Source organism: Anomaloglossus baeobatrachus, chromosome 1 (assembly GCF_048569485.1).
Source record: "Anomaloglossus baeobatrachus isolate aAnoBae1 chromosome 1, aAnoBae1.hap1, whole genome shotgun sequence".
Lineage (NCBI taxonomy): Eukaryota > Metazoa > Chordata > Amphibia > Anura > Aromobatidae > Anomaloglossus > Anomaloglossus baeobatrachus.
The window spans coordinates 448,207,725-448,227,249 of record NC_134353.1 but is presented as its reverse complement, the minus strand read 5'-3'; the positions used below and the strand labels follow the sequence as shown (position 1 = coordinate 448,227,249).

Sequence of the window (19,525 nt, the reverse complement as noted above, 5' to 3'; positions counted from 1 at the left end):
ATTTTGTGATCTATGCTGATCACTTACATCAGGGTTCCCATCTAATTCTGCAAAATATTGTATTGTGAAAAAAGGTTTTGGCAAGTGTGCAAAACAAGAATTATTTACAAATAGAAGTGTTACCGGTTCATACGATGAAAAAAAGGTCCATCTAGTTCAACCTTCCTCAACCAATTCTACATTTCGTCACTAAGTCATCTATAACCGACAATGTTGTGTGCACTGAGGAAATCATCCTGCCCTTTTTTAAAAGCTGTTATAGTATCTGCCATTACTACCTCTTGTGGGTAGGGCATTCCACAGTCTGACTGTTCTAACTGTAAAGAACCCTTTCCTATTTAGGTGTCGGAATCGCTTTTCTTCCACTCGCAGTGAGTGCCCCCTGGTCCTTAGTACTGTCTTTGGAAGAAATAAGTCATGTGCCAGTCCTTTATATTGACCACACATGTATTTATACATATAAATGAGATCTCTGAGACGTCTTTTTTCTAAGCTTAACAAATCCATCTTTTTCAACCTCTCATATGGGAGGCCTTCATTCCTTGCAATACTCTAGTTGCCCACCTTTGAACTGACTAATTTTTTTAAAGGGAACCTGTCACTACTTTTTCAGCCTATAAGCTGCGGCCACCACAACCGGGCTCTTATATACAGCATTCTAACATGCTGTATATAAGAGCCCAGACTACTGTGGAGAAAATAAAAATCACTTTATAATACTTTCCCAACAGTCGCGCTGTGGTGGAGTTGGGCCATATGGGCGTCTCCGGTGCCTCCTCTTTCGGCCATATTCGTCCTCCTTCTGAAGCGTGTGTGAATGACGCATCCTACGTAATACACACTCGCCGGTCCCCACGTAGGCGCACTACAATACTTTGATTTGTCCTGCTAAGGGCAGATGACAGTGCGCCTGCGCAGGACCTCAATGGCGGCGAGTGTGAATAACGTAGACGCGTCATGCACCCCGGCTACAGAAGAAGGAAGACAAAGATGGCCGAAAGATGAGGGACGCCCATCTGACTCGACTCCACCGCAGCACGACTGCTGGGTGAGCATTATGAAGTGTTTTTATGTTCTACACAGCGGCCTGGGCTCTTATATACAGCATGTTAGAATTTTGTATATAAGAGCCCAGTGGTGGTGGCCGCAGCTTATAGGCCGAAAAAGTGGTGACAGGTTCCATTTTAATATCCTTTTTAAAATATGGAGCCCAAAACTGGATCCCATATTCTAGATGTGTCCCTTACAAGTGATTTATAGAGGGGTAATAATACGTTGGGATCACGGGATCTAACCTTTTTATACACCCTAAAATCTTGTTTGCTTTTCCATCTGCTGCCTGACATTGCGTACTGCTGCTCAGCTTATTTGTAATGAGAATACCCAAGTCCTTCTCCTGTTCTGTAGTCCGGAGTTTACTTCCATTTAATGTATACGCAGCTATAGGATTACTCCGTCCTAGGTGTATTACTTTACATTTATCAACAATAAATCTCATTTGCCAAGTATCTGCCCATTCTGACATCTTATCCAGATCGTTTTGTAATATTGTACTATCAAGGTCAGTTTTTAATATCCTACATAGTTTAGTGTCATCAGTAAAGACTGACACTGTACTATCAATCCCATCCACAAGGTCATTAATAAAGAGATTAAAAAGAATTGGTCCTAGCACAGATCCCTGCGGTACCCCACTGCTGACTATAGCCCATTTAGAGAATGTACCATTTATGACTACTCTTTGTTTCCTATCTTTTATCCAGTTCCTTACCCAGTTGCATATAGTTCCCCTAGTCCTTGTTTCTGGAGATTCATTCCAAGACTGTTATGTGGTACAGTATCAAATACCTTTGCAAAGTCCAAAAAAAAAAATCACATCAGCTGCATTATCAATATCCAGATTTGCACTTGCCTCCTCATTCAAACCCAGCATATTGGTTAGACACGACTTATTCTTTAGGAATCCCATGCTGGTTATCGATTATTATATTATTCTCTCTAATATATCGTTGCATGTCATCTCTTAAAATGCCCTTTTGTACACTGCTGATGTCAGGCTTACTGGACGGTAGTTGCCTGGATCCACACTCTTTCCTTTCTTAAATATCGGTATCTCATCAGCAATCCTCCAATCCTGAGGTACCAACGCTGTTGCAAGAGAGTCTAAAAAAAGATAACATACAGCTGTCAGTCAATTACTGAGCTCAATATCCATGGATGAATGGCCCGGGGAATTTGTCAATGTTTAATTTACTCAGGTGCAGGCATACTTCTTGTGTTTAAAATAGTTCTATCAAGGGGGAGGGGGACTTTGATTTCTTTTTTCCTTGTTGAATGATCCCTGGAACAGTCAGTTCCATGGGAAACACTGATGAAAAGTGCCTGTTTAATATCTCAGCCTTTGTTTTTGTCCTCTATAATTATCCTGTTATAATGTTGTTATAACAGAATAATTATATATATATATTATAGTATATTATATTATTAGAACAGAATAATTATTATAGATTATTTTTAGCAATTAACAAAATGCAAATTGAATGAACAAGTAAGAAATTGACCCCCAAATCAGTAATTGATGTGACCACCCAAAACAGCATGAATATTTCTAGCTTCACTTGCACACAGTTTTTAAAGTAATTCAGCGGGGAGATTGTTCCAAACATGTTGGAGAACTAACCATAGATCTTCTATGGATATAGTCTTGTACAAATCTGTCTCTTCATGTAATCCCAGACAGACTTTGTGGGTCCGTATGTTGTCAGTGATAAAACAGCCAGCACTAGTACGTGTCACATGGATGTATGCCTCTGACCAAAACTAACCATGATGCCTCCTGCGGCTGCATACATAAAAATGGTGTGTGTGCATAGTATTTAAGTAAGAAACTGTGCACTGTTATGTAGTATTTTTTAAAAAGTTTTTATGCATTTTCCAGGCACGTCTAAAGTTTCCTATTGATTATCCATATTCTCCCCCGGCATTTCGATTCTTGACAAAAATGTGGCACCCAAACATCTATGAGGTAAGTGTATGGAGACCTAGCCTTAAGATTATGCTCTGTAATACTTATTCTAATATACTGTATGTTTGGGGCTTTCGTAAGGGGTGCACGCGTTCGGGGGTGCTGCATGAGTGCCATCTATTGCAAAGTGCCAGTGTTGCTAAGTTCTGGGTAGTTATTTCAATGGCAGTTAGTCAGGGCAGGAGGCAGCAGGTAAACTACTCTTTGACACCGTTTCAACCATGACTATTATTCCTATCTCCATCATTCTATGTGCCTTTACTGTCCACTTTCACCGCCCTGTCCCCCCCTCCATCCCCACTCATCCACATCAGCCCCTCTCTCCTCCCCTCTCCGATGTACAGCTCCCAGCTCTTTTGACCTATTTAATAAATCTCAATCCCTCATTCTCCTGGGTCTTACACAAAAAGCCATGCCACAAGTTCAAAAACCATCTGATTTTTCTCCTTCTACTCCTACTTCTTTCAGGTGATATCTCTCCTAATCCCGGGCCACCCCATGCTAACTTTACCCCCTCCCCCACCTCCCATAGAAACCCAGATAATCTTATTAACATTACTTGTACACCCTCACTTCCCTCTTTTAACTGTGCTCTCTGGAATCCATGGTCCATATGTAACAAGCTTCCTTACATCCACAATCTCTTTCTCAATAACTCTCTTAACCTTCTAGCCCTCACTGAAACCTGGATTCAGGATTCTGACACTACTTCCCCTGCTGCCATTTCTCACGGTGGTTTACACTTTTACCATTCACCAAGACCTGGAAACAGACATGGTGGTGGAGTCTGTTTACTCCTGTCCCCACAATGCACTTTCCAGGTCATCCCCCCCAGCTCATTCACTCTCATTCCCATCCTTTGAGGTCCACACCATCAGGCTCTTTCATCCCTCTCCCTCAGAGTGGCGATCATATACCGTCCACCTGGCTGACCCACCCAGTTTCTTGACCACTTTTCAGCCTGGCTACCGCACTTCATGTCCTCAAAATTACCAACCCTTATCCTAGGAGACTTTAACATCCCCATAAACAGCCCCTCCTCCCCATCTGCATCTCAGCTTCTATCTCTCACCAGCTCCCTTGGCCTCTCACAGCTCTCATCCACTGAGACACATGAAGATGGTAACACCCCCTTGACCTGGTCTTTATCCGCCTCTGCTCAATCTCTGACTTTGACAACTCTGTTGTGAATGTCAGTTATGCTTTGGCTGCTGGGAGGCTCCCTCTTGTGGCCAGGAATGGTTTGGACATAGACCAGGTGTGTTGAGCAATGGGCGTTTCCATTGCTAACTCTCTGCTTATATAAATCCTGGTCTGATAGCAGGCTATGCCGGATGTCAGTTGTTCTTTGTTCACCAGCCTGCTTCATTCTGCTCCTCACCACATCTATCCCAGATAAGTGCTTTGCTCTTTATTTGTTGTTTGGTTCTTTTACTCTTATCTGAGTTTCTCTTTTGCTGTGGTTGTTTTCAGTTTATTTGCATGCAGGGATCTTCCCTCGTAGCTGCTCAGCTGGGAAACTCACTGCAGTTATGTTTGGAGTATTGCTCCTATAAGTCCATGTGTTTATGGCTTTTTGAATTTGTTATGATTCTTGTTTTCTGTTCATTGGTATGACTAGAGCGCCTGGTATAGGACGGAATGCAGATCGTGCGATCTGAGGGCCTTTTTGTTCTATCAGGAATTTGGAATTTTGCAGGGTTTTTCTCTGGCCACCATCAGCCCCTTTCCTGTCCTTTCCTATTTTAGACAGGGGGGGCTCACCTTTTGCTAATCCTATCATCTATCTGTGTATTGTGTTTTCCTATATCACCGCAGTCTTTGAATGTGGGGGGCTTGCTATTCTTTGTCTATTTTCTGAGGCAGAGAGTTATTCATCTTTCCTTCCTTCAGGATAGCTAGTTCTCCGGCTGGGTTCGCGGTGTATAGGATGTTAGTTCACCCCTCAGCTACTTCTAGTGTTGATGGTTAGTAAGGGGATGGCGGCCAGATTAGTTGCCAAAGCTCTTGTCACCTTTTACCAATGAATTCTGGTGGTCTTCCATGGTTCCGGATCATAACACAACTCACCTCTTCCCCTCTCTGACCACAACATCCTCTCCTTCAAGCTCACAAACCCTCGTCCACCCCCACACACTCCCACCTATCACACATTGAGAAACCTACAGGCCATTGATTCTCAAACACTTACAGACTCTCTACACTCAACACTGTCCCCTATCTCTTCCCTTTCCTGTCCTGATCTGGCTGTAGAGCACTACAATGACATACTCAGGAGTACACTAGACCAAGTAGCGCCCATCACCTTCAGAAAGACCAAACACAGAGTAAAACAGCCCTGGCTCACATCCCAAACTCTATTTCTTCAGCGATGCTCCAGGAGTTCCGAACGCCTATGGAGGAAAATCCGCACACCAGAAAACTTCATCCACTACAAGTTCATGTTAAGGACCTACAACTCTTCCCTTCACCTCGCCAAACAGACCTACTTCACCACCCTTATCTCCTCACTAGCCAACAATCCAAAAAAGCTCTTCGACACCTTTCACTCCCTCCTCAGTCCCAATTTACAGACCCCTATCACAGACCTTCATGCTGATGACCTGGCCATGTATTTCACAGAGAAAATAGAAAACATCCGCAGAGAGATCAGCTCCCAGCCACCAAGCGTTGTGAATCCCATCCCTCCCCTTATCCCATCCAGCTCACTTTCCACATTTGACCCAGTCACAGAGGAGGAAGTCTCCAGGCTCCTATCCTCTTCTCGTCCTACCACTTGCCCTACTGATCCCTTCCCCTCACCTCTACTCCAGTCCCTCTCTCCGGTTGTCACCACTCACCTAACTAAAATCTCCAATCTCTCTCTCTTCTGGTATCTTCCCTTCCTCCCTCAAACACTCTATCATTACTCCATTATTAAAAAATCCTTCTCTTGATCCGTCCTGCACAAGCAACTACAGACCAGTCTCCAATCTCTCCTTCATCTCCAAACTCTTAGAGCGCCTGGTCTACTCTCATCTCACTCGCTACCTTTCCACTCACTCTCTTCTAGATCCTTTACAGTCTGGCCTCCATCCTTTACACTCAACAGAAACTGCCCTTGTCAAAGTGACCAATGACCTTTTGACAGCAAAACGTAACGGTGACCACTCTCTGCTTATCCTTCTTGACCTCTGCCGCCTTCGACACTGTTGACCACCATCTCCTTCTCTCTATGCTCCATTCTATCGGCCTAAAGGACACTGTTCTTTCCTGGTTCTCTTCCTATCTTTCTGGCCGTTCATTCAGTGTATCATTTGCTGGCTCCACATCTTCTCCTCTTCCTCTCACTGTTGGGGGTCCCTCAAGGTTCAGTCCTCGGCCCTCTTCTTTTCTCCCTCTACACTGCCCCAATTGGAATGGCCATCAGCAGATTTGGCTTTCAGTACCATCTTTATGCTGATGACACACAGCTATACACCTCATCCCCTGAGCTCACCCCCGCTGTACTACAGAACACAAGTGACTGCCTGACTGCAGTTTGCAATATCATGTCTGCTCTCTATCTGAAACTTAACCTTTCAAAAACTGAACTTCTTCTTTTTCCTCCATCCTCCAACCTTCCTAAACATGACATTACCCTCTCTGTGTGTGAAACCACAATAACTCCTAGGCAGCAAGCCCGCTGTCTGGGTGTTATACTTGACACTGATCTCTCCTTCCCCTCCCACATACAATCTCTTGCCCGCACCTGCCGCTTGCACCTCAAGATTATCTCTAGAATCCACCCCTTTCTCACAATGGAAACGACAAAAACCCTCACCGTGGCCCTGATCCACTCTCGCCTTGACTACTGTAACTCTCTATTAATTGGTCTCCCCCTAACTAGACTCTCCCCTCTACAGTTCATCCTTAATGCAGCAGCAAGGGTCACCTATCTGGCTAACCGCTACTCGGATGCCACTGCTCTGTGCCAGTCATTGCACTGGCTGCCCATATATCATAGGATCCAATTCAAATTGCTTGTTCTCACCCACAAAGCTCTCCACAGTGTGGCACCCCCCAACATCTCCACCCTCCTCTCTGTCTATCACCCCACCCGTTCTCTACACTCTGCAAACGACTTTCGACTAACATCCACACTAATTCGAACCTCCCACTCCCGGATCCAAGACTTCTTCCGAGCTGCACCAACCCTCTGGAACGCTCTACCCCAAGAAGTTAGGACAAATCACAACTTACTCAGCTTCAGGCGCACCCTAAAGACGCATCTTTTTAGGGCGGCCTATCACACTCCCTAATCAGATTTGTTTCACATAGTCCCTCTACAACTTCTCACAACATAACTCCACATCAAACTCCATGGCACCCAAATGCATCTCAAGGCTCTGGCCAACTGGTCCAGGAAACCATCCCCCATTTCAGTGAGATGGCTGGGTTGTCATTGCAAATAAGCACTTGTACCTTGCCCTCGCAACCCCCCCCCCCCATATCTCCTTGTAGATTGTAAGCTCTCAGGAGCAGGGTTGTTTTTCTTCCCCCCCCCCCCCCTCTAAATATTGTATTTTTTATAACTGTTACTTGTTTGTATATTCTCCTCCTGAATTGTAAAGCGCTGCGGAATATGTTGGCGCTATAGAAATAAAGATTACTATGTACAAAAACAGCAGTGATCCTAACATACTCAGATATGGAGTTTGAGCACCATTTTTCCAGATATTAGATTACACCACTTGCAAAAAGTAATAGATATTTGGCTTTGGGGTGAAATTTCAGGATGATCCTAAAATGCACCCTAACGTAGTGAAATCGAGTGTTAAATATTTGGGGTGCAGATAGAGAGAGACGCGGCGGCTAGATTTTCCCTTAAAGTGAACCAAACATCAGGATTTTCGTACATAAGGTAAAGCCAGTGCAGGCACAGGTTGTACATACCATTAGTGGGCAGCTCGGATGTTTAGGCTGTGAAATCCAAGTTTGTGAAGTTTAAAAATTCATCCTCTTTTTGACTCACTGTTGCACCTCTACTGATAATATCTGGGCGGGTTATGCACATGGATTCCCGCCACCCCCTCCGCCTGTTCCGCTCTCTCTCTGGCTGTATGTACATTTCTCTATTCAGTAACACTGCATCGGAGTTGGTGCCTGCGCATAGCGCTTATCTCCAGCGCTGTGTTTCTGAAGCCCGCAGTACCTAGTATTGTGCATGAGAGGGCAGCGCATGCGCCCTCGCTTCTTCAGATCTCGTTATGACCGCGGGAGCGCGCGCGGTCACAACAGGACTGGAGAAGAGCTGATCTTACCCGGATTAGCTGCAGCAGACGATATCGTACGAGTCATTTACGTGTTCATTTGTTTTTTCTCTGCATTACACTTGTCTTTACTGATAGTCTTTTGAAAAGACAGATTCTGTCGAAACGTTGATATTATTAACACCATTATCACTTATGGACATAATTTTTTGAGTAATAATAAAAATAAGAATAAATATTAATACTGAGCAAAAAAGCATCTGAATTTTACTTTCTCTTGTCCCGTTTTGAGTGCCGGAGTTATTTTTCTATTACTAGTGTCTTTCTTTCTCCTGAGCACTGCTTTACAGTTGAGCCAGGCCTTCCCTGATTGTAAAACTGACTACTAGTGCATTGCAATGGATTATACCAGCAATCGGTGTAATAAGTTAATGTCCCAGAAATGGATGAAATAAAAAGTGATAAATATTTTTTTGTAAAAATCACAAGATAAAAAGCAAAAAAGTGAAAAATACGATACCAATAAATACTTATATTTATGTAAAAAAATTAACAAAAAAGTGCAAATGATATTGCGGCTTCTGGAACTATCTATCACTAGTTAATATCTTCAGTGAACACTGTAAAAATAAATAAATGCAGCAAATATGCTTTTTCATTATGCAGCTAAACAAAGTGGAATAAAATACAATCAATAAAGCGTTGGAAAAATAAAAATAGTATCTCTGAAACATCATCTTGTCCCGCAAAAAAATCAAGCTGCCAAACAGCTCCTTCAGCAGAGAAATAAAAAAAGCTATAGCTCTCAGAATACAGCAATGCGCAAAAACAATTCTTTTTTTCTGTAAAATTGTTTTTAGGTGTAAAAGCGGCAAAACCTAAAAACAAGCAATAATAAATGTGTTATCGCTGTAACCGGAACAAAGCTGTGTTATCACGACACTGAGCAGAGTTAAAAAACAAAACAAAAAACATTCTTGAATTGCGGTGGTTTCTTGGTTCTGCCTCACAAAAAGCAGAATAGAAAGGGATCAAAAACATTGTGGCCCAAAATGGTACTAATAAAAACTCCAACTCATGTTGCAAAAAGCAAACCTGCACAAGACTCTTTCGGCAGAAAATTAAGACTATAGCCTTCAAAATTCAGTGATGCAAAAATTTAATTTTTGTTGTTGTAAAAAGCATTTTTTTAGTGTGATAGTAGGCTAGCCTAAAAAAAACTACAGTGGAACCTTTGTTTACAAGAACAATCCGTTCTGGGAGTGTGCTCGTACACAAAGTTACTCCAGCAAAGCTAAATTTCCCATGGGAAATAATAGAAGTTCAGACAATTTGTTCCACAACTTGTGCAATGTCCCATCCTGGTCCCCTATTGTGCCATTATATACACAAACACACACACACACACACACACACATATACACACACACACACATATATGATGCTCACCTTACCCTCCGTTCCCTCGCCAGCCTCCTGGTTCTTGTAGTCCGCAGGTATGTGTATTCGGTAACCATCGAGACTGATGCCGGAGCTTCCTCTGTCAGCGCTTCAGCAGTAGATGTCCTACGCAGGAGCCGCTTGCTTCTGATTGGCCAGTGCGCTGACGTCAAAGGCATGAGCCGCTTGCCTCTGATTGGTCAGCGCGCTGCCTTTGGGAAGCGCTGACAGCAGAAGTTTCTCCATTGTCGCGATGGTTTGCCGATACACATACTGTACCTGCGGACTACAGGAACCAGGAGGCCGCCGAGGGAACAAAAGGTAAGGTGAGCATAATATGTGTGTGTTTGTGCGGACTGCAAGAGCGGGTCAGAGCGCGGTGAAAGTACGGAAGTGTGTGCGGTGACTATTTGCTCGTACAGCAAAGCATTGCTTGTAAACTGAGTTACAAATTTACAGCAAGCTTTGCTCGTATAGCGAATTGCTCGCACACAAAGTTACTCGTAAACCGAGGTTCCACTGTATATACATGTGGTTTTACCGTAATCGTACTGACCTAAGAAATAAACGTCCTATCACTTATACCACGTGGTGAACGTCCCAAAGCATAGTAAGTATTTGAAGCAAATTCTTCATTTGCTGTGGCTTTGTTCACTCTGCCGCCTAAAGATCGCAGTACGGCGTGGCTCACATTTCTCCTGCGCTGAGCGCTTACAGCGGGGACTACATGTAAGTTCCTGTAAAACGTGATTCAGCCAAAATTCCCAAAGGAAAATTCACTGTAATGAGGCAGAGGGGTCACTTTGAACTGTCTGGTCTGTGGTCCGGCTGCATCTATCTTTGTACTTGTTTTTTTTTTGTTTGTTTTTTTTTACATGCCCAAAAATGCGGTCAACAGTTTATAGTTCACCTTTGAAAAGACTGGCACTGCAATGAACAGAGGCCAAACCGAATCTGGAGTAACTCTGCTGCCTCATTAGTGAATGGATCCGTCTGAGGTTTCACCTGAATAATGTATTTTGGAGATGTAGATGGAAGCCCAAATGTACATTCACAGCACAGAACACAGGATAAATGTGAACTGATCCAAAATGTTCCTTACCCCAAGTTGCCATTAAAAGCATTCAACTCAACCCACAAAAACACAAGTCACCACTCAGGTCCGTCATCTTAACGGAAATATAGGGGGATTCCACATTACTGGTACACAAAGGCTCTGGAATAGTTCTATGGCTCCCTGAAAAAGGAAATCCAGCAAATTCTGCGCTCCCAAATCCAAATACCCCCTCTCACCTTTAAGCCCCACAGTGTGCCTAAGCCACAGTTTACAGCCACGTGTTTGGAATTATTGTAGTGAAGAGACCCACTTAATTTACGGGGTGTTTGTCTCCAGAAACCTGAGCTCGGCACAATGTACGGGCACTACAATGTACTCGGCACGGCAAGGGCTTATTTACAATTTTTATTTTGCAACATTTACTACGTTTGACACCATTGGTGTTTTCCAGAGACAAAATCGTCATTACACCCGTAGATGAATGCCCAGAGGGGTGAAAATGGAGTCCACAAACTATTGTAGGAAAATCTGTGTTCCAAAAATCAAATAACGCTCTTTCCCTCCCGAACCCTGCGATGCTGCCAAATGGTATTGTACAGTCACATGTGGGGTATTGCCACGTTTAGGAGAAATTGTGTAATGCTTTATGGGGCCTGTTTTTGCCTATTCCCCTTGTTAAATGGAAATCTTGGGTTAAAACACATTTTAGTGGTAAAATGTAATTATTTTTTTCTTCACCGCAAAATAGAATAACATTTTGTGACACACCTGTAGTGTCAATATGCTCACTGCACCCCTGGATGAATTAATTAAGGGGTGTAGTTTGTAAAATGGGGTCACTTGTGGGGGATTTTTGCTGTTCTGGCACCTCAGGGGCTCTGCCAATGTGACATGGCACTCTCATACCATTCCAGCAAAATCTGAAGTCCAATATGGTGCTCCTTGCCTTCTCAGCTTTGCACTGTGCCTCAAAAGTAGTTTTCAACCACATATTAGGTATCAGTGTATTCAGGAGAAATTGTAAAACAAAGTGTATGGTCCATTTTCTCCTGGTACCCTTGTGAAAAGTTAAAATTTTGGGGAAAAGCAACATGTTGGGAAAAATGTATATTTATTTTTTCATTTCTTTATCGTTCCTATGGGAGACCCAGACATTGGGTGTATAGCTTCTGTCTCCGGAGGACACACAAAGTACTACACTCAAAAGTGTAGCTCCTCCCTCTGAGCTTATACACCCCCTGGAGAACCAGATCTAGCCAGTTTATCGCTTTGTGTTCAGGAGGCATACATCCACACATGCATTCTCATCTGATTTTTGATTTTTGGAAAGAGTTTGAAGAAAAGCGGGTCCAAGCCTGGACCCCCGGCATGTCCCTTCTCACCCCACTGTGTCGGCGGTGCTGTTAAGGTTGATTCCAAGGCTGGAGCCTTACATGCCGTGCTCCTTCACCATCCCTCCTGGGCTCTGGCTTGAAGTGGGAGCCAGCACGGTTCTCCATGCTTGGCAGGAGACCGGTCTCCATCCGCAGCCCTTCAGGATCCTGCTGGACCGGAGCACTCATCCCCAGGGACTTGGAACCCTGCGTCTCAGCAAGCTAAGTACCTGAGACGTTTATATATTGGGGGTCCCTGTACTTTATTGTTGTGGGAGAGTGTGCTGAGTGAGTTTTATGACATTTCCGGCGGGTTCTCTGGCTGTCGCCTGAGAACCGCGCCGATGGTGCCTGCGCGCCGGCCGCACAGCTCAAATTTAGGCCCCGGCTTCGCCGGAGGCCTACTTTCGGTTTCACTGCCCTCGCATGTCATTCATGCAGAGGGACAGCGCGGCTCCGCCCAGCGGCCGTTCTGCACAGGGGAGGGACACTCCTCACTGGGTACATGTCTCCTCCCCTGTAAGTCTCTATGGCCCTCCAGATCCCGCTCTCAGAGAGAGTCCCGCCCCCTCTCTTTGCTCCGGTGGCCATTTTCTCAGCGGTTTTCCCTGCGATCAGCACTGGTCTGCAGCATCCCTGCTGAGGTGCTTGGAGGTCCGGGCTTCAGGATCTGGAGGGCACACAACACCGCTCCAGCGGTCGGGTAAGCCACAACCTCTGGTTGTGGACCTCTGTATATACTCTCTGGGGGTCATTCTCTGGCAGAGCCCCCACTCCAGCAGCATGTCTCACACGAGGAGCAAGGCTCCAAAGCTGTATTCAGTATGCGCTGCATGTAAGCTCCTACTGCCTGAACCGAGCACCTATCCACATTGTGATGCCTGCTCTAACCTGACGATGCCTCAGCCTGGAATCGCACCCCCAGTGGTCTCTCCGGCTGCTCCGGCTACTGTGGCTGTACCCGCGGCTTGGGTAGAATCCTCATCTAGGTCTATCTCCCAGTCTTTTGCCGACTCCATGGGACAGCTGTCCAGGACTTTGCTGAACATGCATCAGCCCCCTTCACAGGGTGCCTCTGCTGCTAGAGCTTTCTCAGGACCGGAGCTCAGAGGATTCATCATCTGGTCCCAGACCCCGTCCTCCTAAGAGGAGACGCAGGGCTCCCTCTCCTTCCTCGTCCCGCGTCTCTTTTTCAGAAGCTGACTCGCAGGACGAGGAGGATGCCTTTACAGGGGGCTCGGAGGCTAACTCCATGTGCCCCATTGATCTGTCCGAAAGTGACTCACATATTAGTGATTTGATTTCGTCCATTAATTCAGTACTGGATCTCAATCCGCCAGTATCAGAGGAGCAACCCTCTCTGGCAGAAAAGCACCAGTTTACCTTGCCTAAGAGGTCAAAGAGTGTGTTCTTTAACCACTTCAGTTTTCAGGCCGCTGTGACCAAGCCTTGGGCCTGTCCTGACAAACGCTTCCCAAAGCGTGGTTCTGATGACCGTTTTCCCTTTCCACCTGAGGTGGTCAAGGAGTGGGCTCATTCACCAAAGGTAGACCCCCCGGTGTCTAGACTCTCAGCCCGGACCGTTGTATCAGTGGCTGATGGCACCTCTCTGAAGGATTCCACTGACCACCAGGTTGACCTTCTGGCCAAATCTGTATATGAAGCGGCAGGGGCCTCGTTCTCCTCGAGTTTTGCAGCAGTGTGGGCTCTCAAAGCTATCTCTGCTTCTTTAGAGGAGATGCATTCCCTCGCTAGGGAATCTATGCCCGAAATGGTTACCTTAACTTCCCAAGCTTCGGCTTTTTCATCCTATGCCATGTCTGCCATGCTGGAGGCTTCTCACCGCACTGCGGTGGCTTCGGCTAATTCCCTCGCTATCCGCAGGATCTTGTGGCTTCGAGAGTGGAAGGCAGATGCTTCTTCAAAGAAGTACCTTGCTGGACTCCCTTTTGCTGGGTCCAGGCGGTTCGGTGAACAGCTGGATGAAATTATTAAAGAAGCTACTGGCGGGAAGAGTACTTCCATGCCACAAACCAAACCCCGGAAACCTGTCCAGGGCAGGAATCAGTCGAGGTTTCGTTCCTTTCGTTCCTCCAACTGGTTGTCCTCTAAGCCCTCGGCCTCGTCCATTAACTCAGCCAAGGACCAAAAATCCAACTGGCGCACAAAAGCGCGTCCACAGAAGACCGCAGGAGCTGCTGCCTCTAAGGCAGCCTCCTCTTGACTATCTGTCCGCGCCAGCAACGTCCTTAGTCGGTGGCAGGCTCTCCCACTTTGGCGACGTGTGGTTTCAACACGTCTCCGATCAGTGGGTGCGGGATATCATCTCCCACGGCTACAGGATAGAATTCTCTTCCAGCCCGCCAAACAGATTTTTTTCTGTCAACTCCCCCCTGCTTCAAGGCCGCCGCCTTCTCACAAGCCGTGGCATCCTTGCAGGCCAACGGAGTAATTGTACCGGTTCCCGCCCGGGAACGGTTCAGAGGTTTCTACTCAAATCTCTTCCTAGTCCCCAAAAAGGACCGTTCCTTCCGGCCCATCCTGGATCTCAAGCTTCTCAACAAGCATGTTCAAGTGCGGCATTTTCGCATGGAGTCTCTGCGGTCAGTCATTGCCTCAATGGCCCAAGGGGATTTTCTGGCATCCATCGACATCAGAGATGCCTATCTGCATGTGCCAATTGCAGTTTCACACCAGCGTTGGCTACGTTTTGCAATCGGAGAGGAACATTTCCAATTCGTGGCTCTCCCCTTCGGGTTAGCCACGGCCCCTCGGGTATTCACCAAGGTCATGGCAGCAGTGGTTGCGGTTCTGCACCTCCAGGGGTTGGCAGTGATTCCTTACCTGGACGACCTTCTAGTCAAGGCTTCATCCAGCGCAGACTGTCAGCGGAGTGTCTCGCTCACTCTCGCCACTCTAGCCCAATTCGGGTGGCTTGTCAATCTGCCCAAATCCACTCTGACTCCGACCCAGAGGCTCACGTACCTAGGGATGCAGTTCGAGACTCTGCCGGCACTTGTGAAGTTGCCTTTAATCAAACAGCAGTCCCTCCAACTGGCGGTGCGATCTCTGCTGAGGCCCCGCCGTTATTCCATCAGGCACCTGATGCAGGTGCTGGGTCAGATGGTGGCGTCAATGGAGGCTGTTCCCTTTGCCCAGTTCCATCTGCGTCCACTGCAGCTGGACATTCTCCGCTCTTGGGACAAGCGGCCTTCCTCCTTGCACAGGTTAGTGGCTCTGTCGCCACAGACCAGGAGCTCTCTTCAGTGGTGGCTTCGGCCCCTCTCTCTGTCTCAGGGACGCTCCTTCCTGGCCCCGTCCTGGGTGATTCTCACCACGGATGCCAGTCTATCCGGCTGGGGAGCGGTATGTCTCCACCACCGAGCACAGGGCACTTGGACTCCGTCCGAGTCAGCCCTCTCGATCAATGTGCTGGAAACCAGAGCCGTGCTTCTGGCTCTCCTAGCTTTTCACCACCTATTGGCGGGCAAGCACATCCGAGTCCAGTCAGACAACGCGACAGCGGTTGCCTACATCAATCACCAAGGCGGGACACGCAGCCGCCTGGCAATGTTGGAGGTGCAACGCATCCTTCAATGGACGGAGGACTCAAAGTCCACCATATCCGCAGTCCACATCCCAGGCGTGGAAAACTGGGAGGCAGATTATCTCAGCCGTCAAACCGTGGACAGTGGCGAGTGGTCCCTTCATCCGGCAGTGTTTCAGTGAATCTGCCGCAAGTGGGGCACTCCGGACGTGGACCTAATGGCATCCCGTCACAACAACAAGGTTCCGGTTTACGTGGCTCGCTCCCACGATCCTCAGGCATTCGCCGCGGATGCTCTGGTTCAAGACTGGTCCCAGTTTCGTCTGTCCTACGTGTTTCCCCCTCTAGCTCTCTTGCCCAGAGTTCTGCGTAAGATCAGAATGGAGGGCCGTCGAGTCATCCTCATTGCTCCGGACTGGCCCAGGCGAGCTTGGTACCCAGACCTGCTCCATCTGTCCGTAGAGGTGCCGTGGCATCTTCCGGACCGTCCAGACCTTCTCTCACAAGGTCCGTTTTTCCGCCAGAGTTCTGCGGCTCTCAGATTGACGGCGTGGCTCTTGAGTCCTGGATCTTGATGGCTTCTGGTATCCCTCCTGAAGTCATCTCCACTATGACTCGGGCCCGTAAGTCTTCCTCTGCCAAGATCTATCACAGGACTTGGAAAATTTTCCTGTCCTGGTGTCGCTCTTCCGGCCATCCTCCTTGGCCTTTTTCCTTGCCGACCCTTCTGTCTTTTCTACAGTCCGGTCTGCAGCTGGGACTGTCCCTCAACTCTCTCAAGGGACAAGTCTCGGCTCTGTCAGTGCTGTTCCAGCGGCGTATCGCCCGGCTGGCTGAGGTCCGCACCTTCATGCAGGACGCGTCTCACATCATTCCGCCTTACCGGCGGCCCTTGGATCCCTGGGACCTCAATTTGGTTCTCACGGTTTTGCAGAAACCCCCCTTTGAGCCTCTTAGGGAGGTTTCTTTATTTCGTCTTTCACAGAAAGTGGTCTTTCTAGTGGCCATAACTTCCCTCAGGAGAGTCTCTGATTTGGCTGCGCTCTCTTCGGAGTCACCTTTCTTGGTTTTTCATCAAGACAAGGTGGTTCTCTGTCCGACTCCGGACTTTCTCCCTAAGGTGGTTTCTCCTTTCCACCTTAACCAGGACATTACCCTACCTTCCTTTTGTCCGGCTCCTGTTCATCGCTTTGAAAAAGCGTGGCATACTCTGGATCTGGTGCGTGCTCTCCGGATCTATGTATCTCGCACCGCTACTCTTAGGCGGTGCACCTCTCTTTTTGTGCTAACCACAGGTCGGCGCAAGGGCCTCTCTGCTTCTAAGCCGACCTTAGCCCGTTGGATTAGGTCGACCATTTCGGATGCCTACCAGTGTTCTCAGGTGCCTCCCCCGCCGGGGATCAAGGCACACTCGACCAGAGCTGTCGGTGCCTCTTGGGCTTTCAGGCACCAGGCTACGGCTCAGCAAGTCTGTCAGGCTGCCACTTGGGCTAGCCTGCATACCTTCTCGAAGCACTACCAAGTGCATGCTCATGCTTCGACAGATGTGAGCTTGGGCAGACGCATCGTTCAGGCGGCTGTCGCCCATTTGTGAAGTTAGGCTCCGCCTACTTCTTAGTTTTCCTGTTTATTCCCACCCATGGACTGCTTTGAGACGTCCCAATGTCTGGGTCTCCCATAGGAACGATAAAGAAAAAGAGAATTTTGTTTACTTACCGTAAATTCTTTTTCTTATAGTTCCGTATTGGGAGACCCAGCACCCTCCCTGTTGCCTGTTGGCAGTTTCTTGTTCCGCGTGTTATCACCGGCTGTTGTCGTGGACAGAGTCTCCGGTTGTTCCGGTTCTTGCTCTGTTTTTACTTGTGGGTGGCTATTCTCCTTCAGCTTTTGCACTAAACTGGCTAGATCTGGTTCTCCAGGGGGTGTATAAGCTCAGAGGGAGGAGCTACACTTTTGAGTGTAGTACTTTGTGTGTCCTCCGGAGGCAGAAGCTATACACCCAATATCTGGGTCTCCCAATATGGAACCTAAAGAAAAAGAATTTACGATAAGTAAACAAAATTCTCTTTTTTCACAGCTTTATGTTATAAAATTCTGTGAAGTACTTGGGGGGGGGGGGGTGTAAGATGCTCACCACATATCTAGATAAATTCCTTGAGGGGTCTAGTTTCTAAAATTGAACACATGAAGAGAGTTTCCACTATTTAGGCACCTATTTAGGCAAATCATGGGGTCTCCAAATGGACTGACTATTCCAGCCAATCTTGCTTTCCAAAAGTCAAATGGTGCTCCTTCCCTTCCGAGCCCTGCCATGCATCCAAGCAGTAGATTTCCACCACTTATGGAATATCGGAAAACTCAGGAGAAATTACACAACAAAATGTATGGTGCATTTTCCCCTCTTACCCTTGTGAAAATGCAAAATTTGAGGCTAAAGTAACATTTTTGTGCGAAAAGCATACATTTTTCATTTTTTCCTTCCACATGGCTTTAGTTCCTGTGAAGCACTTGAAGGGCTGGGCTGCTTTCACACATCCGGTTTTCGCTGAGCGGCACAATACGGCGCTTTGCAGAAAAATCACAACCATTTTTTTTTGCCGCCGGTTGCGTTTTTTCCGCATACTTGCATTAGCGCCGTATTGTGCCGCATGGTCTTGCGTTACGTCAGTTTTTTGCCGGATGCGGCATATTTAGCCCATGCGGCGGCCGGCTGGAACGTTGCTTGGCACGTTTTTTTGTGCGGCGAAAATACCGCATCGCGCCGCATCCGGCATGATGCGGCGCAATTTACAATTCAAACCTATGGACGCCTGATGCGGCGTCCTGCGGCAAAAACCGCATCTGGCCGCTGGATGCGGTTTTTTGAACTGCGCATACTCAGTATCAAGCCGCATTCATCAAAAAACGGACGGGCCGCATGGAAAAACTTATGCAATGGATCCGTTCTTTTCGTCACATCCGTTGCATAGGTTTTTGAGCCGGATTGTGCCTGATGCAAAAAAACTGGTGTGTGAAAGCAGCCTTATTAAACTTCTTGGATGTGTTTTTGAGAAATTTAAGGGGTGCAGTTATTAGAATGGTGTCATTTTTGGATATTTTCTGTCACCTATACCTATGAAAGTCCAAATGTAATGTGGTCCTTAAAAAAAAATAAATAAATAAATAAATAATGGTTTTGTAAATTTTGTTGGAAAAAATACCTTCTAACGTCCTACCAATATTTTATGAAAAATAATGCTGATGTAAAGTAGACATGTTGGAAATGTTATTTATTAACTATTTTGTGTGACATAACTCTCTGAGTCTTTATGGCCTTAAACCAAAGTTTGAAAATTGCCAAACTTTCACCAAATTTCCAATATTTTCACAAACCATGTCATCAAGAAACAATCTCAGAATCACAGTGAACCATTCCAGATTTATAACTTCATAAAGTGACACTGGTCAGAATTGAAATATATGGCCTTGTCAGGAAGGTGAAAACCAGGCTTGGGGGTGAAGGGGTTAATAAGGCTTGTAATCCTTAAAGAAGCACTTCCATGGAGGTTTTTGGGTTTTTTTTGTAACAAAATTTGTGTATATGTGCATGTAGATTAGTGTGTGTTCATATTCACACCCATCACTGTCTTCTCTGGTATACAGCATCGTTCTGCTCCTGTTTTCAGTGATGTCATTTCTTTTATAGTCTACGGGTCACACTGTGCTCTGTATGAGCTGCAACTGTCTATTACAATGTAAGCCTAATTTGTCAGGCTCCCCACTATTTTATTAGCATAGTAATGTAGCATATCATCTGACAAGATTGGATTGTTACATCTGTACATAATCAGAAGCCGTAACTGTATAGGAAGT

General features: G+C 46.5%; 1 protein-coding gene across 1 annotated transcript in view; it reads left to right on the top strand.

Annotated features, from left to right (window-relative positions):
* CDC34 (cell division cycle 34, ubiquitin conjugating enzyme) overlaps window positions 1-19,525 on the top strand; it is a 37,827-nt gene that overhangs the window by 1,757 nt on the left and 16,545 nt on the right. Inside the window, 1 exon segment of the mRNA XM_075337882.1 lies at window positions 2,939-3,025. Coding sequence (XP_075193997.1) covers window positions 2,939-3,025 — 87 coding nt within the window.